The sequence below is a fragment of the Cuculus canorus genome, chromosome 6 (assembly GCF_017976375.1).
Source record: "Cuculus canorus isolate bCucCan1 chromosome 6, bCucCan1.pri, whole genome shotgun sequence".
In the NCBI taxonomy this organism is placed as follows: Eukaryota; Metazoa; Chordata; class Aves; order Cuculiformes; family Cuculidae; genus Cuculus; species Cuculus canorus.
In genome coordinates, this window is record NC_071406.1 from 17,900,189 (window position 1) to 17,922,654 (window position 22,466).

A 22,466-nucleotide genomic window follows, 5' to 3' on the forward strand; every position below is an offset into this window, starting at 1 on the left:
TGCTGCCAGAGCTGCCCTGGCATCGGTACCGGATCGGTCTCCCAGCCCTTTCACCCATCCCCTCCACCTGCCCCCAGCACGCGGGCTTGGGCCCATCTGAAGCACAAGGCGTGGAGGGGGACAGGCATGTCAGGAGGGGTGTTGGGGGAGCTGTGGGGTGGGGCAAAGGAGCCCTGGTGATGCAGAACACACAGAGGGGAAAACTGGGGTTCCTGAGATCCCCTCCAAGCCCCCCTCTGCTGACCTCTTTTGGGAGGCATCACTGCTCTGCATGGTCTGCCCAGGAGAGAGGGGTGGCTGGAACAGCTTTCCCTCCCCAGGGACCACCTCCAACATGTTCCCACTGCAGGGCAGGGTAGGGCAGCATTGCAGGGCACCCCTCCGAGAAGCACGGCCCCCACAGCTGGCCCAGGGACACCCCACCTGCAGCCACACCTGCATGGCACCACCCTAACCCCTGGCGCCATCACCACTGTGACCCCCCCAACATCTGCCTGCCCTTCCCCAACCTCATGCAGCCTGTCAGAGCTGCTGCCCCCCGACACCGCTGTTCCCAGCCAGACCCCTGCACTGTGATCCCCTCTCCTACTCCAGTGTTGGCCCTCTATTCCCCTTAGACATTGTGGAGCTGTAAACCTACTGCCCCCAGTGCCACCATGCCCTCCCCATCCTCTCCACGTCCAGGCATTACCCAAATCCTGGGCATTAGCATTGCTAATCACTTGGTGCAGCCGCCTGGCACAGTCCAGACAGCACAGGGGGATCCTGCCCTCACTCCCCTGCTTGTCACCACTCTTTTGCACCATGCACGTTCCCCTTGCCACGCTCCCACCCCCTGGGTGCTGAGCACCCGCTGTGCCTCCCACAGACTGTACATGGTTAGGAGGGTGCCCCATGCCCAGCACCACCCGGACAGCCACAGCCCAGCCGGCCTCAGCCAGGACCGGCACCCACAGCCCTCCTGCCTGCCCTGAGACTGCAGAATCCATGGCAGGACCCACGGCAGGACCCATAGCACTCCCCCTGTCTTGTCAGACATTGCCTCCTCTCCCTCCACTGTAGCAGACACCAGCGCAGGGCAACAGCCCCAAAATATCTCAGGAGAGGGAATGGGCTGGCAAAGCACCCCTTGACACACACGCGGCAGAGAGGGTTACCCCAGGGCAGGAATTTGGGACCACTAGAGGAGGCTGGGGCTGAGCTAGGAAGCCCCTGGCCCTGCTAATTTGTCCCCATCCCCAGTGCCCACAGACAGAGCATGGCCATGCCGTGCTGTGGCCAAAGCCATAGATGCAGGAGGAACCATAGTCCTCATGCCCCACATGTGGGAAACGCAGGGCGGGGACCAGAGCACCAGCCTGGTGATGTGCCCAGCAGCCCTGGCTCTGGGTACACTCAGCCCAACAGCCCCCTAAAATATACAGCCATGATGAAATGTGTTCCCCACCCGTGCGATCACCTGGCTGTGTGGGGACACAGCAAGCCTCTTGGCAGGGCAGGCACAGCGGTGTTCCCCAGGGAGCTCCTCCAGAGCACCCCGTGCCAGCTCCCTGGGTTCCCTCCACACCCACCTGCAAGCAGGAGTGTCCGTGGAGGGGTGCCATGCGTTAGCCCAGGGATGTGCCATGGCCATGGCCATGCCAGACAGCCCTGCACCAATGTCTCCTCTGGTGGGTGAGGGCATGCAGGATGTGGCCCCTTCCCTGCCAGTGGGAACAGTGAGCCCCGAGTGGGGTGGGCATGGGCACCACAGTGGGCAGGCCAGTGCGAACGCCCTCGTGCTGGTGGATGGAAGAGGTGTGTGTCACTGTTTTATAAATGTACAAAAACTCCCTAATAAAAGAGGCACAAGTAGGTTTGGAGCCTCCTCATTAGGGCTGGGAGCAGCAGGCAGGGCTGGGGTGGGGCAGACAGGTGGGGGAGCTGGTCCCACCCCGGTGGGAGGTGGCAGTGGGACCCAGGAAGCCCTTTATATCGCTGCAGCCACATGCTGGGATGAGAGACAGTATGCCGCATCACCTGAATGCGAGCTTCTGTGCATCGCTGACTGCAGAAAGCCTTGTCCACTGCCCAGCTCTTTGAACCCTGTTTACGGCAGAGGTGCGGTGGTTGTTGGCTGAGTATCAGCAGCAGGAATTGCCACAGCTGTACCCTGGCCATGAAATCACTCCCTGGGGCAGTGTGGGCACCCCACCAGCACCTCTCCGGGCTCTATTAGCCCCAGGCATGCAGTGCATTGGGGAGGATTGGCTCCTGTCCCCCAGGGGCTGCTGCAAGGTGGAGGGGCAGATGAGAGGGCGGAAATATGGGCTGGGGATGCTTTGGGGGTTGCTCCACCTACACCCCTGCCAACACCCATGTCAACATGCGGGACTTGCTTTGCCCATGGGGTGCTCCCCCACAGTACCTGTGGCCCCTCCACTCCCACACCTGTTACCAGTGCCAGGCACAGCCCCTATCAGTTAATGGCCGATGCTTACACTGGCACTGTTCACGCACGGGATCACCAGCACAGTGCCAGCAGCTGCCTGCTCCTCTGGCACCGGCTGCAGGCCATGGGCCCCGTCCCCCCTGTCCAGGGGGGCACCATAAGCTGTCCCATGGTGGGACCTCCAGTAGGACCTCCATGGGTGCCATGGGTGACGGGTGGAGGGTGAAACTGAAATGGGAGAGATGAAGATAGGTGGGGGCAAAGGAGGGCCTGCTGGGGCAGAGTCCTGGGCCTTTCCCTGGTGGAGGTGCTCCTCCAGTTTCTGCCTTCTCCAGACCCTTCTCCATCCACCCCAGCCACCCTGCAGCACACAGAGAGGGAAGAAAGCAGGATACAGGGCCTGGCTTCACAGTGGAGGTTGCCAGCACCACAGGTTTCTCTTTAAATCAATGGAGGCTGAAGATGCCCAGGTTAACTGTGTGCAGCTGGGACACAGGACCCTGTCCCACAGCTCACACCAAATGCTGCAAGGAATGCTCTGTGGTTGGTCCTAAAAGGGAAAGTGGGGAAATAGCTACATCTTCCATATCTTTCCATCGACTTGAGATCCTTTGGTATGAGGCCCGGCTGGCGGGTCCTGAGCCATCAGCCCCTCCAGGATGCCCCACCAAAGAGCCGCCACCATCCACACCATGGCCATGACTGGGAGCTTGTGCTACCTCCTGCTCTGCCATGAAGACATGTTGGAGGAGCTGAGTGAAGAGGAGAGCAAGATCATGCAGCACTGGAGATGCTGAAGGACATGCTAAGGAAGGACTGAGTCGTGATACAACCGCTGAAGGTCACAGCAGTGCTTACAGGGGAGGGCAGGGAGGGTGAGGGCTGGGTGCAGTGCTATGCCATACTCACCAACAAACGGCTTCACTGCCTCATCTCCCAGCTCCAGCAAGTGGCTTTCCAGAAAAATAAACCCAGCAAAGCCAGATCCTATGCCTAGAGGAAAATAAAGATGATTTTGGAGGAACCAGAAGCATGGCCAAAGGAAAGGCTGAACCTTATGTATGGCCTGTCCTAACTCCCAGACGCCCTGGGCAATGTGGCCTCAGGACAGGTCCTGGCAGCCCTGTAGTGGTGACCTAGCAAAGATTTTATGTGAAGTTACTGTTATCTATTGGTCTCAACACTTCTGTCCTTTAATTTGGCAGCTTCGCAGTGGCCCCCAGAAATGACACCTCCTGTAGGGTCTCCCACTGCCTCCAAACAGAACGCGCAGGTGAGCTGATCCCAACATCCCTGCCTGTTGATACTGTGTGATGTCCCAGTGCAGATGATGCTAGGCTGAGGAGGGCCAGCAGGATTACCCAGGTTTAGGACCCCAGGCCCAGCCCCAAACTCCAGCGCTGTGGTCCCTGGGTGCCCCTTCCCACAATGCTCCCATCCAAGGGCCACCAGAGATCTGTTCCTCCCTAAGGAAGGGGCCACTGCCACCCAGGGTTTGCCAGGCTGCAAAGCAATGTCAACCCAGACCAGCACTGTTTGAATTGCCTGTAATGATCCACATTAAATAGCTGGGGCATAATTAGAAAGGGATCCACTATAGTGAAACAGGCCCTTAATTTTAATGAGCACAGCCCTCTGGGTGAATGCCAGGCACCAGACTGCGACAGGACTGCTACAGTGGCAACAGCTCCTGTCACCATGGAGGTGACAACCCCAGCAGACTCAGCTCCTGCAGGGTGCTGTGCTAGCCCCAGGGAGAGGACAGAAGCTGGTGAGAAGGATCAGGTCCCTTCGAGGTCTTTTGGGATGAGGTCCTGCTAGTGGGTCCTGAGCTATCTGCCCCTAGTACCACAGAGACGGAGCAACCAGTGACAATCCCTGCTGCCCATGGGATGGGCGTCTCCTCAGGCAATTCCCACCATGCCTCCACTACCATGCACCACAATTACAGTTGTTCCCAGGGAAAAGTTGCATTTGAAGAAAATAAACGATCCAGCTTGGGAGTGGAGGGGCTGAAAGAGAGCCCTGGAGTGCAACGGGGCATGTGAGCTTGCTGCTGTCACCTACACCCCAAGTGCCTCCTGCCCAGAGATGCTGGTGGTGATAGGCAACACCTGGAGAAAACAGTGACCTTCAGCATCTCCTGATGACCTCAGCATGCCAAGCTCACTGCTTTGCTCTTGGCCATTTACCCACAGTCCCCTTGCTCGGAAAACGGACCAGTAGTGCCTATCAGTGGGGCCAGGCAGTAGACACACAACCCTCGCTTTCCAGCACTCGGCCCCTCACAGCAGGCAAGCAGGCTGGAAAATACAAGGAGGCAATTAAAATTAAAATCCAATTGAGCTGTCTAGCTCTCTTCCCAGCCCCAGAACTTTGGGTTCCTGCAGTCTGCCCATGCTGGGGCTGTGGGACATCCCCAGGCATAGCTGGGTGCACTGACAGCCCCGTGCAGGAAAGCCCCATGGGCAGGCACATGCCACCAGCAGCCCTGCCTGCACTTAAAGATGCTGACTGTTTTCCTCTTCCTCAAAGGTTCCTGTTTCCCTCAGCTTGTCCAGAAAAGCCCCTAGTCAAAGCCCCCACTTCCCTCACCCTCTGGAAGGGCTCGGCAGTGCTTTAGGCTGTGACCCGGGGCATTAAGCTCAGACAAAGCCCGGCATCTCCCTGCCTGCTCCTCCTCAAGTAGCACAGCTTCTCCTGTCTTCACTTGCGGGCAGGAGGAAATGTTTGCCAGGGCTGAGTCCCACTCTGCAGCTGGCAGAGCCACTTCTGCGGGACAGGCAGCGAGGCACTGCTGGCCCCCTTCCAATGAAAGCACAGGGATAAAAGGGCACTACACTTCCCCTTGCTCTCCAGACCTTTCCTGGCACATCTTTTTCGCTTCTTACATCCTCCCAAATGTCAGCTATCGAGATGATTAACATTGCCACCGCTGAAATAACTCCACCACGGGGTTTAGCTTAGCTAGAAGTGACCCAAGCAGGGCTAGAGAAGCAGTTTCTGCCTTCCCTGCTCAGAGGCTCACTGCTGCATTTGCGGATAGGCACCTGTGTGACCGCACTGAGGGAACAAATCTAGGGGACAGAACAGCACAGCAGCAAATTGGCTATTCTCCAGTTTAAGTCCTTGCCATGGTGCAGGAAGGAGAGGGGAAACAAGTGCCCACCCAGCTCCAGTGCACCCAGCCGGCCCCTCTCGTGCCCCAGAGTCCTTTGCTCTGAACTGGGCACTCTCTTCCAAAAGCTCCCCAAGAAGGACTCGCCCTGCTCTTCTTGAAAGACATGGTGAGCCAGTAACGCTTTTTGAAATTTTTCTTGAGGGAAGATGTCAAGTAAGGGCAGCAGGCACGTTGGGAAAATTTTCCTTCCACAGCTCTGCCTCTGCAACAGCATCTGTGCAAAAATCCACACGTTGTATCAAGTACTGGTCAAACCCAAACACGGATTGCAGGAAGTCCCTGTCATCTCTGCTGCCCAGATCAGCACCTGAGGCCACTCCTCTCTGCCTCTTTCAAGGGTGTCATAGTCCCGGTTGGGCACCCTGCCTGCACCTGTCAGCCCTGCGTGGGCAGGAGGGGAGCAGAGCACAGTTGTGCCAATACTCCCATTATCACAGGTCTCTGCCATTGTCTACTGAGCCCATTTACTTCACTCAGGTGCTGGTTCCGGTCCCTAGCCAAGCAAACCAGCCCCTTCCCATCACCAAACACCTTCCTGAAGTTTTGTGCATCCTTCCCGAAGCTTTGTGCATCCTTCCCAAAGCTTTGTGCATCCTTCCCCAGGGTTTGGACATGTTTTGACACTGAAAATAACTTGGCAAACACCTAAACAGCTTCAAACATTGGCAGCTCATTTTAAAAGGGAGCAATAAACAGTGCTGGGAGTGCCACAAGCACTGTCATTTGCTTGTAGGTTTTCCAGAGCCCGGGGGCGGGGGTGGGCTTCGCTGGTGTTGATAGTGCAGAGAGTTAAGTATGCAAATAGCTCTCAGTCAGTGTGGGCAAACAGCAATAAGGAGGTAAGAGCAACACTACCTAGACCATCTTGTGACAAGTAAATTACAATTCTATGTTTCTTTTTGCAGCCAACTTGATTTGAAGCTGGTTTGGATATTCTTTTAATGCCTAATCACATCCAACACCTAGATCTGCTTTTCAGGGGAGAAATGTATCCGTAACGCACCTGCATCCGCCTCACTCCCTCTGTCCCAGATTCACACTTCAAGGGAATTAAGTATGCGATGTGTTCAGGGAAGTTCAAAAATAGAAATACTCAGAGCGAGCTAACAGTTATCACCTGAAATATAATGAAATTATATTTAAACATATACGCTCCTACACCACGGATATGAAGACTGGAGCAGGAATACATGAATGAGGTATCTTTGGGGAAGGCATGTCACACAGCCCTGGGGCTTTCCATGAGTTTTACTGAGCACTAACAGCCTGGATAACTAACAGCGAGTAGTTTCAGCTAATTTTCTTGGGGATATCTCTTTGATATGGGTGCTTCATGAACAAGGAAAATGTGATGACTAAAGGGCTGGTGGGAAGAGCATGCACAGCCATGAAAATCACGCCTGGAGCAGTCAGCATAGGCAGGGATGCAGTCCCCGCTTTTCATGAAGCAAATAGGTGATGAGACAGTCCAGGGCAGGACCATGACACTCTGCACAACCCAGCACCATGGCAGCTGTGAACTGGAAACCACAAGAAGTTAGAGAAGCCCCAAGATGCAAAACAGCCTGAAAAAGGGTAAAACCATCCTGGAGAGTAATGATTCAACAGCAGTCCAGCAGTGTTTGGATGCAGTTTCTGGCCCAGGAGCTTTCTTTAGAGCTGATCCCAGACACTGCAGGGCAGAGCTTATGCCACTTGGGCATCCAGCCTCTGAGGTGCACCAGGAGTCCTCTGTTACTCACATACAGCCCACAAAGGCTGTTGTAGGGAGAGCACCTGTGGGAGGATGCACAACGGCTCACTGTGGTGCTTTGCCATTTGCAGCTGAGGAGGGTGGGACCTGGTCAGTGGGACTACAAATTTATTTCATCAGTAAAGATGGGGCACAGCCCAGAGCTCAGCACAATGCACACGGGCACTGGGGCTCCCCGTGGCAAGGGGCTCAGCATCCTGCTGCACCACCAGGGCTGGCAGCATCTGGTGACAACAGGACAGCCCCAGGCGAGCTGCAGAACTCCTCCTGCAAGCCAGAGGGGTTCAAGCTAGTAGCTCGAAGTGTCTGCTTTGCATGGCACTTGCCAGCCTGTCTATAAGTCAATGGGCTCCTCCTGGCCTCACTAAGGAGAGGCAGCAGTCTCCCAGTTCAGGCACAGGATGCTGCAGGTCACTTGGGGGAAGCAGCATCCCTGCAAGGAAGCAGTCCAGCCTGCTGCAGCCACATTTTATACAAGCAGCCAGCACTCACCGCCGCACAGACCCTCTGTGAGACACCTCAAGGTGCTCCGGCGAAGAATCAGCCAGACCCAACAGTTCATCTCTCTATTTTATTAATCTAAACATTTTTACCTCCCCCTCCCGCCCCCTTCTCTCCCCACTATTAAATACAAACCAGGAGCAGAGAGTGGCTCCTCAGTCGCTTTCTCCTTAGGAGATGCGCAGCCAAACCCTCCACCATGCCCACCTGGGCTCCCACTTCTATCAGGAGTGAGGCTCTTGTCCGAGGGCTGCAACCTCCGACGTCCTATCAATACTGCTAAGGCCAAAGCGGCCTGGGTCATGGTTCCCATGGGGAGTAGTTCACGGTACGTGAATACAGCAGGATGTCCTCCAGCACCTACTGTGCCCACCAGCCCTGGGGGCCAAGTACCCCCAACCAGCCAGGAGTGCTCTGGCTCATTGCCAAGTAGCAAAACCCCAAAACCAACCTCCTTATTGCTCTTTTTGGGGTAGGATGTGCCCCATCCTGCTGTCCAAGCCTGTGGCAGATGCAGGGACACAGCCCTTCCTGCACAACTGGGCCAATGCTCCAAAGGAGCATGAGGCGCAACCCTATCCCAGAGCGCTGGGGAAACCATGAGGGATTGCCCCAAGCCCCACAGCAGTCACGGCTTGACAGCAAGGGAACCCTGGGCTCTGTGTGTCCCAGGTCAAGGGGGGACAGCAAGGGACAGGGTGGCCTACTGCCTCCCCAGTGGGCAGCAGGGCTGGGGCAGGCTGATGGGGCCAGCAGCTGGTGGCTGTGGGGTAAGGAGCCAAGTATCCTGGCTTGCAGCTCAGTGACTCCAACCCCACCTCACCCCAGGGTCTGCACAGCCACGGACACACTGGAAAGACCTGAGCACCCTGGGCTGGCAGACCCTGGCCCAGGCAGCCCCATCAGGGCATCATGAGCTCGGGCACCAGTGATCCCTGCAGCCACCAGGTAGAGGAAGACAGATGTGAGCAGGAGAAGAGGTGGGGCGGGCAAGGAGGCAGGCAAGGCAGGGCCAACCTCTCCACATCGTGGATTCAGGTGCTGTTCCCCTGCTCCTGCTCAAAAAGCACCATGGCCAGGTGGGAGCGAGAGCCTACTCCCTCCAGGCTGCTTTGCACACAGCGGTGGTAGATCTCCTCACTGAGCCGGGGATTGCAGGCCTGGTGCCGGTAGCGTTGCAGCAGGGCAGGCTCCACAGCCCGGAAGACATGGAGGTTGGAGTACTTGATGAACATGTCATAGATGTCCAGGGTCTCCAGGATGTCCTCATTCTCCTGCACATCGCCTGCCATGCGGGTGCGTGCCGCCATGTAGTCAGCATTGTAGAAGCAGGCTTCATGGAAGACGTCACGGTCGAAGCGCCCTGCGTCCCGAAGCAGGTCCAGCGTGGCAGGCGGCACCTGGTTGTGGTAAGCAATGGCGGGGTTGTAGCCCTGGAAGTGGATGGGGAAGAAGACCTGCCAGTTGTTGATGGTGTTCATTCGGCAGCGGTTCAAGAAGTCAATGGTGACCTCCGTCCCCACGCCAGCCACAAAGAAAAGTGTGTCCACGGGATGCTTCTTGGAGATGATGTCCATGACCTTGATTTGAGAGGGTGCATCTGTCTTAACACTGATCCATGGGATCTTCACCTCTGCATACTTGCGCTCATACTCAGTGATCTGGGCCTTCACGGGGGCAAAGATGTCATTCTGGGCAACCTGCTGGGCCTCAAAGGGGTCATAGATGAAGAGGAAGGTGAGCACAGCATTCTCACTGCTCTCAAAGGCAGCGGCTGCATAAGTCTCCAAAAAGCGGGCAGCATGGTCCCGGTCATGCGCCGTCAGTGGCAAGATGACACTGATGCGGCTGGCCTCTGTCACATAGGGCATGGGGATGATCTCCACCTCACTGAGGGGCCGGACCAGATGCACACGCTTGGTGACAGAACGGCTGTGCCCCTTCTGGGTGACCACCTCCACCTGCAGGTCCAGTGTGTACTCCATGCCACGCGTGGGGTCGAAGCGCCGGTACCCGTTCACCAGCTGCTGCTTGCGAATGTGCAGAACTGGCTGGTACTTGCGGTTCAGCTCTTCGATGGCTGTGGCCACCACATCAGCCACGTCTGCCAGGTCCACACCGCGCAGCTCACACTTGGGGGAGCCATCCACACAGGCATAGACCTGCTCCTCTGTGAAGTAGTCCCAGCGCAGCACTTCAAAACGGGTTTTGGGCTGGAAGGGGGGCGGGATGCCAATAGGCCATGTGGCGCCGTGGTCCCCATCAGCAGACAGGCTGCTGGCGTTCTGGATCTCCAGCTGCAAGAGGAGAAATGGAGGAGTGAGAGCCAAGGTGGGCACAGGTAGGTCTCCTAGCTCCGGCTGCAGGAAAGCTGACTCTTGACACTCAGAGATCGGCCACTCCTGGCCCAATGAGCAGTGCCAGAACAACTCTGCCTTCAGCCTGACTCCTGCCCAGCAACTCAGGTTTTCTCCAGACAACACCCCAAATATGGCACACCACCACCATGGGCAGGATCCCACACTCTCTCCCACCTTGCCCAGCCTTTGCTGGCAGACCTCAGCACCGTGCTAGCTCCATTACCCTAAACCACCCATCCAGGTCCCAAGATGCTCTCCAGCTGGCACCACTGCTCCTGCAGCCCCATAGGCTCAGCTGATTCCATCCCACAGCAGATTCCAGTGAGAAACCCTCATATTATTGTTGAGAGGTGACAGAGAGTGACTAAAAAGACTGCAGGGATGACAGGAGGAGCCCAGACCCTCCCAGCCATGCCAGGTCTCACCTGGAGCTCCTGGATCTCCTGGTAGGTCCTCTCAAGCTCCACCTGCGCAAAGTACTTGTGAAGCCGGTACATCTGGAGGGGATCCAGCACGGGGTGGACAGTGAAGGCGCTCTGCAAACGGATGTCCATCTCTCTCTCGGGGTCCACATTCTTCCCCAGCTCAAAATAGTGGTAATGTAGGCCCTGCGCCAGCCAGGAGATATGGGTCACGGCCAGCTCTGACCCATGCTCCCACCCCACCGACTGCCAGCACAGCAAGCTCGAAGGATGACAGGGTGCAAGGTCTGGTTCGCCCAGGACCTGGGAGCCCCCAAGGAGGCAAGCAAACACACCAGGGCACAATAAGGCTTTCAGAAGCCATTTCCACTACAGGACCTACCTCGTGCTCCTCGGCACAGTTGACACCTGTGTAGTCAATGATGCAGCGGCCCAGCCACTCATCAGGCCGGGCACTGAGGATGTCATTACGGCAGCTCTCCAGGTGCTGCTGCAAGAGCAGGAGGAGGCTGCGGGACAGCAGGTAGCCAAATCCCCCATAGCAGTAGCGTCCCTCAGTGTCCCCACCGATGAATTCTTCAGGACGGCCCAGGTAGAGATAGGTGTCAATGCTCAGGTGGGCGACCAGGCGGCTGATGCGGTGCGCCTCTGTGTAGGTATCATCTTGCACCAGGAAGAACCAGTCAAAGTCATTCACATAGTGGTCCAGAAGGTACCTGATGGTCTGATACATGTTCCAGATGGGCCGTTCATCACTGTGTGTCACCACTGTCATGCCATGGGGCACCTTGCGGCCCCGCGTGCCTGTGAAATACACGAGGCGCTCCAGTCGGTGGGCCAGTGTGCGGTTGACAGCCACCCCCAGTGTGTTCAACGTGCTCTTGGAGGTCAGCACACCCACAAAGAGCCGCTGCCTCATCCCCAGCTCCGTGCTGATGTACCGGGTCCTGCAGGAGGGAGAGAACGTCTGGCCCCAGAGAACTAGACCCCAGCTCAGCTTGCACCCTCCCCGTCCCTGCAGATGATGGTAAACTTAGCTCCTCTGCAAGAACTGTTCCTAGGCTTCAGTCACAGAATCACAGAATCATTTAGATTGGAAAAGATTTTTAGGATCACCGAGTCCAACCATAAACCTAACACCACCAAGTCCACACATCACTGCAGGTGCACCGGTTGCCACTATGTACAGCAGAGCACTCTGCTGAGGTCCCCCCGAATCTGATGCCACTGGGGACCCTCCGTGAGCCAGCCAGGCCAGCTCAAACCAGAGGCTTGCAAAAAGCTGAGCACAGCGCAGAGAAACAGGGCTGCACACTCTGTAGCAGGAACAGAATCCACCAGGCACCCCACAATGTCGCCAGCCCCAGCTGGGATGGCTGAACTTGGAAGCACCTTCCTGCTGCCCCCCAGCCAGTCAGACTGCTCTCAAGCTCGGAGGCAAGCAGGCAAGCGCATGCTGCCCTCCCCAGGGAAGCCAGGCTCCACTGGGGTGGCTGAAGCCAGCATGGGGCCAGCTATGTCCCCCTCCCCACCACGAGCTCCAGCTGCTCCACTCACAATGACTTCCAGGTTCAACTCTCCCAGCCAGGCTGAGGGGCAGGAAGCGACCCCCCCCTCCACCCCCGCAGCCACCAGCTGCTGCCTGGTACAGACACTGGCCCCATTCAGCCCCCTCCATCCGCCCACCACCCCGCCAGGACAAGGAGGCCCTTTCACTGCCTGCTCCCTGTCATCCGGGGCTGCAGCCAGCCCCAGAGCAGGTTGGAGTTTGCAGTGCCGGGCAGGGATGTGGCACCGCGGGAGGGGTCCCTGCTAGGGCAGGGTGCCCAGCAACACTCGCAGCAGCAGGAGACCCTGGCACAGCAGGCAGCAGCGCGAGCATAAGGCTTTTCTGGGCGCTCCTGAGGTGGGCAGCAGGGGTGATGGGGGCTGGAGAGGACGAAGGGGAGCAACAGGGAAAACCACTTGTAAGGACAAAAATCCAGCCACAGCCCTGGGTGGCTGCAAGGGAGGGGGAGAAACAAGACACTGTGTCGCCTGTAAAGCACCCCAGCACCAGCCCGGTATTGGCGGGCAGGGTGTGGGCAGCCCCTCCATGCGAGCACCGGCCCCGTAGGGGCAAGCAGGGGGCAAGTAGGGGGCAAGTAGGGGCAGGCTGGGTGCGGGCACAAACCACCAACACCAGCCTGGCAGGGGCAAGCACGGGGTGGGCAGCCCTCCCAGCACCGGCCCGGTAGGGGCAGGCAGGGGGCAGGTAGGTGCGGACAGAAGTTGGGCAGGATGTGGGCCCCTCCAGTACCAGCCCGGTGGTGGTTGGCAGGTGGGGGCAGGCAGGGGGTGGGCAGCTCCCTCAGCACCAGCCCAGAGGGGGCGGGCAGAGGGCGGGCAGGGCGCAGGCAGAACCCCCGGAGCACTGGCCCGGTAGGGGCGGGCAAAGGTGGGCCTGCATCCCCCAACGCCGACCCGGTGGTGGCAGGCACTTGGCAGGCAGGGAGTTAGCAGCTCCACCCCCCCCGCACCGGCCCGGTGGCGGCAGGCAGCACCTCCCGCCCACCCCGCGCCCCCCCGCCCCACTGATCCCAGCCAGCGCCGGGTCCTGGCCCCTCGCCCGCCCCGTCCCCGCACCTGACGGCCTTCTTGGCGGCCCTGCCGGGGCTGGGCGGGCGGTAGGGCACGACGCGGGGCTCCCAGCTGCCGCCGCCCGGCCCGGCGGGCACGGCGTTGGGCCGTCGCGCCGCGTTGCCGGTGCCGGGGGGCGGCGCGGCGGCGCCGTCGGGGCGCGGGCGGTCGGCGGGGCGCGGCGGCGGCGCGCAGGGCTCCTCCACCCAGGTGACGCTGAGCAAACTGAGCGTGAAGCCCAGCGAGACGCCGATGGCCACCGGCCCCGCAGGCCGCAGCACCGACAGCACCAGCGACAGCCGCATGGCCGGGACGGGACCGGGACCGGGACCGGGATCGGCTCCGGCTGCCGCTCCCGCTGGCGGCGCCGCCGTCCGACGTGTCACCCGCGCGCCCCGCCCCGCGCGTCACGGGGCGGCCCCGGCCAACGGGCTGCGCGGCCCCCGCCGCGTCACGGGGCGGGCACCGGCGGAGCGGCGAGGTCTTGGGGCGCCGAACCGCTCCGCCGCAGTCCAGCAGCCCGTCCTGTGTGGCGAAGTCCCACACACAACCCCATCCTGCACCTCCCGGGGGAGGGCGGGGGGAAGAGGGGGTGGGTGCAGCGGGGGAGGATGATGAGATTGTTGGGACACCAAAGCCCCCCACATCCCACACTTCCCCCAGAGTGGGGGGAGGGGCAGGGCACGGTGAGGTTGTTGGGACACTGCAGCTCCCTGCATCCCGCACCCCCTCCAGTGTGGGAGGGGGTGGCACGGGAGCAGGGCGAGGCTGCTGGGACACAGCGGCTGCTGGGACACAGCAGCCCCCATCCTGCACCCCCTCTGGTTTGGCCAGGGCCAGTGCTGCGGAGCTGCTGCACTGATGGCCCTTTGTCGTCCAGGTCGGGGTCATGGCCGCTGCATCCTCTCCCTGGCAGTCTGCAACAGCCACATTCCCCATCGCGAATCGCTGCCCCGAGGTCTGGCACGCAGCGCTGGCAGCGGCACTGGACTCTGCCTGGGTGGCCCCAGGTGACCAGTGGCTGCGGGTGGCTGGACTGGTTGAGTCTGAGGCCAGAAGCAGCAGAGCATGACCCATGGGATGCAGAAGCAGTTGGGCATGCTGGGCACCTAGAAGCAGGCGTGCAGGGGGCACAGGAGCTCTGGAGTATTACCCACATGGTGCAGCAGGCAGCCAGGCATGCTGGGCGCCTGGGAGCAGGCATGCACAGGGCAAGCAGTGGCTGGGAGACCTTTGGATACAGCAGCTAAACCACCCCTGGGTACACGGAGGGTGAGCAGAGAAGGAGGAGGTCCCAGTGGCAGTGCCGAGGTCTCCTCAGCAGCCTGCGAATCCAAATGGAAGCAAAGAGGTGAGTTCCTCCAGCTGGGTCTGGGTCACTGACCCACTACAAGCTGTCTGTGGTGCAGAGCCACAGTACCGCTGGCCACCCGAGAGAGACGCCGGGCAGGCAGAGCTGGAGGAACCGGCTTGGGGCAGAGTTTGCCACACACACAAAGCCTCCAGCGCGAGCATGATCCAACCCAGATGCTGAAAGACCAGCAGCCTTACATGGCTGCTCGGCACCGGGCGTTACTGAATAAGGACAAGGAGGAGGGCCCAGCCTGTCCACCCATTCCAAGTCCATGGCTCTGCTTCCAGCAGCCTTGCAGCCATCGGGGCTCTCGAATGCCCCTGGATTTACCCTGGCTGGTGGGGAGCCTGTTCCCCCCGCCAATGAAACACAGCTTTTCTGCCCTGGGAATGCTGGAGGCTGCAGAGCACGGCAGGGCACCGAGGGCATGTGGGAGGCCACTCAGCTCCAGGGTCCCTTTCATTTTCTGGAACAAAGCAGCCTGTTTTCATCAGGAAGCGGTTGGCAGCATCCCCCACCCCAGAGATACGGGACCATCATCCAAGCTTGGCTCATTTTCACAGGCCTTTTTCTCCTGAATAGGCCAAGACAAGCAATAGGCAAAAGCGGTCACGTGGACGGCAGTTTAATGAAGAACATATAAAAACTGGAAACAGAAGGAACGCGATGGGATGAGGAGATGCCAGAAGGGAAAAGATGCAGAATTAAGGAATGAGCGAAGATTTTCCATGGACAAAAGCCAAAAAAACAGGAGTGATCATAAACAACCAAAGTTGCCTGCTTTCTGTGGCGAGAGAAATGTGGTAGAAACAGAAGTATTTGATTTCCTTTGCAGGCTGGAATACTGACCATTGGACACCTTACTCAAACCCAGATGATTTTACAGGACATTTCATTCTGAAACAACCCTGTTGACCGGAGCTTGTATTAAGATAGAGGTGCAGACCGGGCAGAGCAATGAAGTTTTCAGAAATAAGACTCTGAACTCAGGAGCACCAAATGGAGATGAAGCTGTGAGTGGAGCAAACACCTCTTCAGGGCTCTTGGGGGCGGTGGTCGAGCCCTGGACCCCCACACCCGGCCCCAGGAGATCCCATGGGGGAAGCAGCCGCAGGCACAGTGCCGTTCCTCTGGCAGCCCCCTCGCAGCCCCCTGCCAGCTGCATCTCCCGCCTTTGTCTCCTGTTGGCGAGGGGCTGGGAAGGGGCTGCCAGGGGAACGGTCGCTGCTGCCAAGAGGCCTTTCCCTGCCAGGATTTCCCGGGGGGTCTCTGGGCGCCACAGCCAGGAGGTTCCAGCTCCAGGGAGCTCTGCTGAGCACCATGTCCTCACACCCACCCACCCACCATAACACTCACAGGGGGATGGGTGGCACCCCTATAGGTGCCCCCGATGCCAGACCGTTAGAATCATAGAATAACTTGGGCTGGAAGGGACCTTAAAGCCCATCCAGTTCCAACCTCCCTGCCATGGGCAGGAACACCTCCCACTAGATCAGGCTGCCCAAGACCCCATCCAACCTGGCCTTGAACACCTCCAGGGATAGGGCATTCACAACTTCCCTGGGCAACCTGTGCCACTGCCTCACCACCCTCATGGTGAAGAAATTCTTCCTTACGTCTAATCTAAATCTGCCCCTCTCTACGTTAAACCCGTTGCCCCTCGTCCTATCGCCACCACAAGCCTTTGTAAACAGTCGCTCCCCAGCTTTCCTGTAGCCCTTTCAGGTACTGGAAGATCGCTATAAGATCTCCTCTGAGCCTTCTCTTCTCCAGGCTGAACAGCCCCAACTCTCTCAGCCTGTCCTCATATGGAAGGTGCTCCATCCCTCTGATCATCTTTGTAGCCTTCCTCTGGACCCATTCCAACAGTTCCGCATCCTTCTTGTGTCGAGGATTCCCGAACTGGACACAATACTCCAAGTGGGGCCTCACAAGAGAGGAACAGCAGGGCAAAATCACCTCCCTCAACCTGCTGCCCTCGCTTCTTCAGATGCAGCCCAAGGCACGGTTGGCCTTGCCTGGTGTCTGGCCCCACCCCCCATGGCGAGGCTCCGCCCTTTTCATTCAGACTCCGCCCAGCTCAAGCCCCGCCCCCTCACCTCTTTGCCCCGCCCCCTCACCTCGTGTCTCAGTCCCTTGCCCTGTGGCCCCCCACCCCGCCCATTCCCTTAAGACTCCGCCCCCTCCCCCGCGAGGCCTCGCCCTTCTTCAAGGAGGCCACGCCCCTTCCACTAAGACCCCGCCCTCTCCCCTCAAATCCCGCCTCCTCCCCAGGAGGCCCCATCCCCTCCCCTTGGAGGCCCCGCCCTCTCCGCGCTATTCCCACTGCCTGTCCCCGCTGCTCACTCCGCGCGCCCCTGCGAGGCCCCGCCTCCTTTGGCGAGGCCCCTCCCCCGGTCCGCCCCGGCGGCGCGGTGACGCAAAGGTGACGCCCGGCGGAGCTGTCCGCTCAGCACCGCCAGCATGCGCGGGGGCCGGGAGCGCCGCGCGCCGCGGGGCCGCTGCCGCGGGGCCGGCGGCGCAGGTGGGAGCGCGCGGGGCGGGGCCGCGGCGGGGCGGGGGCGGCACGCGCGGGGCTGGCGGGCGGGGGCGGGGCGGGGGGGAGCGCCGGGCCCCTCGGGGGAAGGGCTCGGGTGCCGGGGTCCGGTGCCCCCGCCCGCGGGAGCCCGGAGCGCCGTCCGGGCCGGGCGCGCGGCGCTCAGCGCGGCGCCCCCGGGACCCCCGCCCCGAACAAAGAGAGGGGCGGAGCGGCCCCGGCGGCCCTTGCGGCCGTCGCTTAGCAACGTCGCGCCCGCCCCGCCGGCGCGGAGCCCGGGAAACCGGGGAGGGGGACGGGGGTACGAGCGGTGCCCCCTGCGGGAGGCGGGGCCCGGGGCCCGGGTGGCGGGGAGACCGGAGAGACCGGCGGGGGGGGAGGGCGGTGGCGAGTCCCGGCGCCAATGAGCGGGCGCGGGGCTCCCCTAGCAACAGTGCCCGCGCCAATGGGCGCCGCCAGCCGCCCGCAGCCCTGCCCGCAGCCCGGCCCGGGCCCGGGGCTTCCGGCACAGCCCAGCCTCCCTCTCCTCAGCCCGGCCATCCCGTGCTGTGCCATGCCGTGCCATCACATCCCGTGCCATCCCGTGCCGTCCCACCTCATCCCATGCCATGCCATCCCTGAAGGGGTCCTACGAGAAAGCTGGGGAGCGACTTTTTAGAAGGACCTGACGAGGAGGAATGGCTTTAATTGGAGAAGGGAAGATTTATATTAATCATTAGGAAGAAATTTTCCACTGTGGGGGTGGTGAGGCGCTGGCCCAGGTTGCCCAGGGAAGTTGTGGCAGCCCCATCTCTGCAAGTGTTCAAAGTCAACTTGGATGGGGCTTTGAGCAGCATGATCCAGTGGGAGGTGTCCCTGCCCATGGCGGGGCAGTTGGAACTGGATGGGCTTTAAGACCCCTTCCAACTCAAACCATTCTAAGAACCCATGCCATGCCATGCCATGCCATGCCATGCCCACGACAGCTAGCTCTGCCATACCCAATCCAGGCCTCCTTGGCACAGCCGGGCCAGCAGAGCCCCCCTTTCTCCCCACACAGCATTGCCTGTCCCTGCCAGGGCTGCTGCACCGCGCCCGGCTCCACGGTTAAAGTCCAATCCTGCTTAGCATCTCCCCGGGGGCTCAGGCAGGGTGGGCAGGGGCCCAGCACTCAGCTGCCTGCTCCCTGACTGCCTCTTCCCCAGGATTAGGTGCTGCACTCGGCTTCCCCGTGGGATTTGGCCTGGCTGGTGTTTCTTTCCCCAGCTGGAGGGAGGGAGGAGGACGGTGATAGGGAAGGAGGTACTGGTGGAACCCATCTCCAGCAGCGGTGAGGTGCTGGGCAACGGAGAGGTGTGATTGCAGCCTCTGCCCTCTTCCCTGCCCCTTCCTGGTGTCTGGTTTTGTGAGCCATCCCGAGCTCCCTGCTTTAACCTGGCACTTGGAAGGACCGGTGCTGGTGTGGGGACAGCTAGTGAAAATAAACCCATCCTAAAACAACTGAGCCCAGAAAGGTGCCAGGAGAGCAAAGGGAAGCTGGCACCAGCTCCAGGTGGGAGTGGGCAGACAGCTGCTGTAATTAGGTTTAAGCTCGAGCTGGATCAGTCTTTGTGGGGGATTATGACCCTCCGTCTGTGTAGGCGCTGCAGGGGGCCTGGCGGCTGCCTGCTCAGTGTCCCAGCATGGCTGTGTCATTACAGATGAACCCTTGGAGCAGCACCAGCCAGGGCTGGCCCCTCTCTGGCCCCATGGGTCGGCATGAGAGGGCTGGATCCAGTACGGGGACTTCTTTGTTTTCACAAGGACACTAGGAGCTGGAGCAGGGAGGAAAAGTAGCCAGAAATATGATTAGAGGATCGGAGAAAATGCCTTGGAGTACAAGCTTTAAGAGCTCAATCTGTTTAGCCTATAAAAATAGAAGACTGAGGAGTGACTTAATTGCCAAGCATAATTACTTCACAGCCAGAAAATACCAGGTAGTGGAAGTCTCCCTTTAATCGTGCAGAGAAAGGGCTTTGGAGAGCCAGGGGCAGGAAATTGAAGCTCCAGACATATTATAAAGTGCCGTGTCCCAGCAGCAAAGCTCCCCAGGGGTGCGGACAGGCTCCCCAGGTACAGTGCATGCCTGCAGCTGGTCTGTGGGTGACTCAGTCTGTGCCCTCACAGGCTGATGTGGATGAGGCTGTTTCCTTCCTTTCCTTCCTTTCCTTCCTTTCCTTCCTTTCCTTCCTTTCCTTCCTTCCTTCCTTCCTTCCTTCCTTCCTTCCTTCCTTCCTTCCTTCCTTCCTTCCTTCCTTCCTTGTCACAAGGGCCCAAAGCGGGTTTTTCAGCAGCTGTGTGCCAAGCGAGTAGTAGGCATTGCCGTCAAGCATGCACGGGTGGTGCCTCCATGTCCTTCTTTCTCTCTCACCAGCTGGGGCAGGTGCCAAGGCACAGCTTTGCTGGCGAGCAGTGGGGCAGGAGCAGAGATTTTGATGCCTCTCCCGGGAGTCCCCAGAGCCATGACTGCAACTGTGCAAACACTGCGGTTCAAGCTGCTGCCACACGAGCCGGGCCAGGAGTGGGGGCACAGCTGCCAGCAGGAAATTGAGCGTCGCTACCAGGTGGTACCCTCAGTGGTGTGCGCCATGTGCTGCCTCTTTGGCATCATCTACTGCTTCTTCGGTGAGCCTGGCGAGCCCAGCAGCTGGTGGGGCAAGCGGGGAGAAGGGCAGGGGCAGCCAGGGGGATGCTGGCCATCCACCCCCTGACTGCTGTGGTCTCTCCACAGGCTACCGCTGCTTCAAGGCCGTCATGTTCCTGACCGGGCTGATGTTTGGCTCCATCATCATCTTCATGCTGTGCTACAAGGAACGGGTGCTGGACACGCAGCTGAGCGTGGAGGCCTCAGTGGGCATCGGGCTGGGCATCGGGGTCCTGTGCGGGCTGGTCACCATGCTGGTGCGCAGTGTTGGCCTCTTCATGGTGGGGCTGCTCCTGGGGCTGCTGCTGGCAGTGGCCACACTGGTGGTGATGGAGCAGTTCTACCACCCGCCGACGGTGTGGATCCCCATTGCACTGCTCCTGGGTGTGGGGATGCTCTTCGCTGTCCTCACCTTACAGTGGCAGCGCTTCTTCACCACCCTCTCCACTGCCGTCTTCGGCAGTGCTATCATGACCGTCACCGTTGACTATTTTATTGAGCTCTTCCTCCTGGTGCAGTACATCTACGAGCGCATCAAGGTGGCCCCTGCTCGCCCTGTGTGCTGGTACAGCTGGGTCATCCTGGGCATCTGGCCACTCCTCACCATGCTGGGTGTCCTGGTCCAGTGGAAGGTCACAGCTGAAGGCTACTCTCATACTGAAGGTGTGTAGTGGCTGGAGGACATGGATGTGGCGTGGGGTGGATACAGGAGCAGAGGGAGCAGGGTCAGGCTTCCCAGTGCCTGGTTTGCATGCATAGCTAAGGAATTCAGGACTCAGAAAGGACATGGCATAGCAAGGGGAGGCCTGGGTGTGCAAAGCTGGGTCAGGTTTGAATGCTGGGAGGATTTCAGTGTGCTCCCTGAGATCACAGGCCTCTCTGCCCTGCAGTAATCATCAGCCGGCAGCAACGCCGTGTACAGCTGATGCGCATCAAGCAACGGGAAGACCGAAAAGAGAAGAAGAAGAAGCGAAGACCCCACCATCCGCCACCCCACCAGCACAAAGCCCACCTGCCTGAGCCTGCCTACCGCCGCAAGCCCAACCCTGTACGCCGCTTCGATGGGGACGTGCTCTCCCCTGTGAGTCCCGCACCCAGGGTACAGATCCCATCCGGCCTCCACACGGTCCTTCTTTCTCCATGTGGTCAGGCTGGGGAACACAGAGGGGAGAGGTGCCCGGGTCCAGCCAGCATCTGGGCTTCTTGAGGGACAAGGACAAGACATCCTGGGGGCTGGGCAACTCAGCTGGGACTAAGCTGGGAGGTGCCCACCAGAAAGCACTTGAGTGCTTGCAAGCAAATGTAGACTAGTGGCCAAAAGCGCTGCAGCTGCAGTAGGAACAGGTGATGGGCAAAGGGCTATGTACCCTGCTGTCATCAGCCCCCAGAGGGCCTGAGTGCTGGAGTGGGTGGGATTGCACAGGGCTGCTTCTGGGGGGCTGCTGCAGAGCTTAGGATGGGGTGGAGTGGGATGGAGTGTGCCAGGAGCAGACCCCCCTTCACTTTCTTTCTCCCCTCTCTCAAGCAGAGCTACATCCAGAGTTTCCGAGAGCGGCAGACGGGGCCAGCCCTGAACAGCCTCATTGCCAGCACGCATGCCGTGGTGGACCTGGACTATGACTGCAGCTCCACCGTGCCCCTCACCACGGGCTCCGGCCCTGCCGTGCGGGTGTAAGCCAACCCAGTGACCTCGAGCAACACCAGCACTCCAGCCTGCTCTGGCAGACTCTCTGGGACAGGCAGGGCTGTGCCCTTGGCCTTGGGCAGCCGTGCGTGCCTCAGGGCTGTGGATGGCGACCCTTGCCCGGGACATGTGGGACTTGGCTGGGCAAGCCCCTGCTGCCTGCGGAGCCCAGAGGCAGTGGGGGAGCCCTCCAGCAGGGGTTCAGCCCAAGGACCAGGGACACCAGCACCCAGGGACACATGGTGCAAGCGGCTCTGCTGGCGCGGGGCATCCCTGAGCCCCTGCTGTTGCGTGTTTCCCCATTGCCTGGACATGCTCATTTTGCATCCCAACATCTCCCTCCTCATGTTTGAGCCCCCATTTCCCGTGAGCAGTTCCCTGCGCCTGCCCCCACCCCATCACACACCCCCAGCGACTCCCCAAGTGCCTGTGCCCCACATCCCTTCCTCAAAGAGCAGGTCTAACAGCCCTTGTTCCCCCCCCAGGGATTCTCCCAAGCATGTATGCCCTGTCCCACTCTGTCCCTGAGAGCAGCTCCCAGGCAGTGCTTCCCAAAACCTGCCTCCTCAGAAGGTCCCCCTGCCCTGGACACACTCCCTGTCCCCCAGAGTGGCTTGCCTCCCCGCCTTTTCCAAAGCTGGATGGGGGTGGTCCTGGGGCTGAGGCTGCCAGGGCCAGGTGGTTCCTGTGAGGGTGCTACACTGGGGTGATGCCACGTGCACCTCCCCAGAATGTTTTAATGGGAGATGGGACGCTGGATCCAGCCTTTGGGCAGAGGCTGGGCTGCCTCAGGGACGTGGGGACCCCCGTGGTATCAGAGGCCGTCGCTGTTTTGCTGGCGACTGGATTTTATAGTGGCCGGGGGGTGGGAGGGAACTGGGGTCGGGCCGAGCCTCCAGCCGAGGCAAGGTGGGGCAGGAGCCCCTGCCCAGAGCACCGCTGCAGGCAGAGGCTCCCGCCTTG

The 22,466-nt window shown here is 60.0% G+C and overlaps 2 protein-coding genes across 3 annotated transcripts; one reads left to right on the forward strand and one right to left on the reverse strand.

Moving 5' to 3' along the window:
- Window positions 1-7,969: 7,969 nt before the first annotated feature.
- Window positions 7,970-13,615, reverse strand: CHPF (chondroitin polymerizing factor). The gene is made up of 4 exons (XM_054070660.1): window positions 13,274-13,615; window positions 11,031-11,595; window positions 10,652-10,834; window positions 7,970-10,163 (listed from the first exon to the last, which is right to left on the reverse strand). The coding sequence occupies exons 1-4, from the start codon at window positions 13,570-13,572 to the stop codon at window positions 8,901-8,903; spliced, it is 2,310 nt and encodes a 769-aa protein (XP_053926635.1). The 5' UTR covers window positions 13,573-13,615; the 3' UTR covers window positions 7,970-8,900.
- A 3,374-nt stretch (window positions 13,616-16,989) lies between these two features.
- Window positions 16,990-22,375, forward strand: TMEM198 (transmembrane protein 198). 2 transcript variants are annotated; one of them, XM_054070482.1, is made up of 5 exons: window positions 16,990-17,145; window positions 19,550-19,800; window positions 19,907-20,482; window positions 20,710-20,918; window positions 21,348-22,375. In XM_054070482.1, the coding sequence occupies exons 2-5, from the start codon at window positions 19,611-19,613 to the stop codon at window positions 21,492-21,494; spliced, it is 1,122 nt and encodes a 373-aa protein (XP_053926457.1). In that variant the 5' UTR covers window positions 16,990-17,145; window positions 19,550-19,610; the 3' UTR covers window positions 21,495-22,375. The 2 variants fall into 2 exon arrangements, with proteins under 2 accessions (XP_053926457.1, XP_053926458.1); XM_054070483.1 differs by having other exon boundaries at window positions 20,710-20,900; window positions 21,348-22,364.
- Window positions 22,376-22,466: the final 91 nt, after the last annotated feature.

Coding starts and splice junctions, on each gene's coding strand:
- TMEM198 (XM_054070482.1), top strand. CDS start 19,611: ATGCCTCTCCCGGGAGTCCCCAGAGCCATGACTGCAACTGTGCAAACA. Junction 19,801..19,906: donor CATCATCTACTGCTTCTTCG/GTGAGCCTGGCG, acceptor GTCTCTCCACAG/GCTACCGCTGCTTCAAGGCC. Junction 20,919..21,347: donor CTGTGAGTCCCGCACCCAGG/GTACAGATCCCA, acceptor TCTCTCAAGCAG/AGCTACATCCAGAGTTTCCG.
- CHPF (XM_054070660.1), bottom strand. CDS start 13,572: ATGCGGCTGTCGCTGGTGCTGTCGGTGCTGCGGCCTGCGGGGCCGGTG. Junction 10,835..11,030: donor ACTGTGCCGAGGAGCACGAG/GTAGGTCCTGTA, acceptor TGGCTGGCGCAG/GGCCTACATTACCACTATTT. Junction 10,164..10,651: donor AGGAGATCCAGGAGCTCCAG/GTGAGACCTGGC, acceptor CTCCTCTTGCAG/CTGGAGATCCAGAACGCCAG.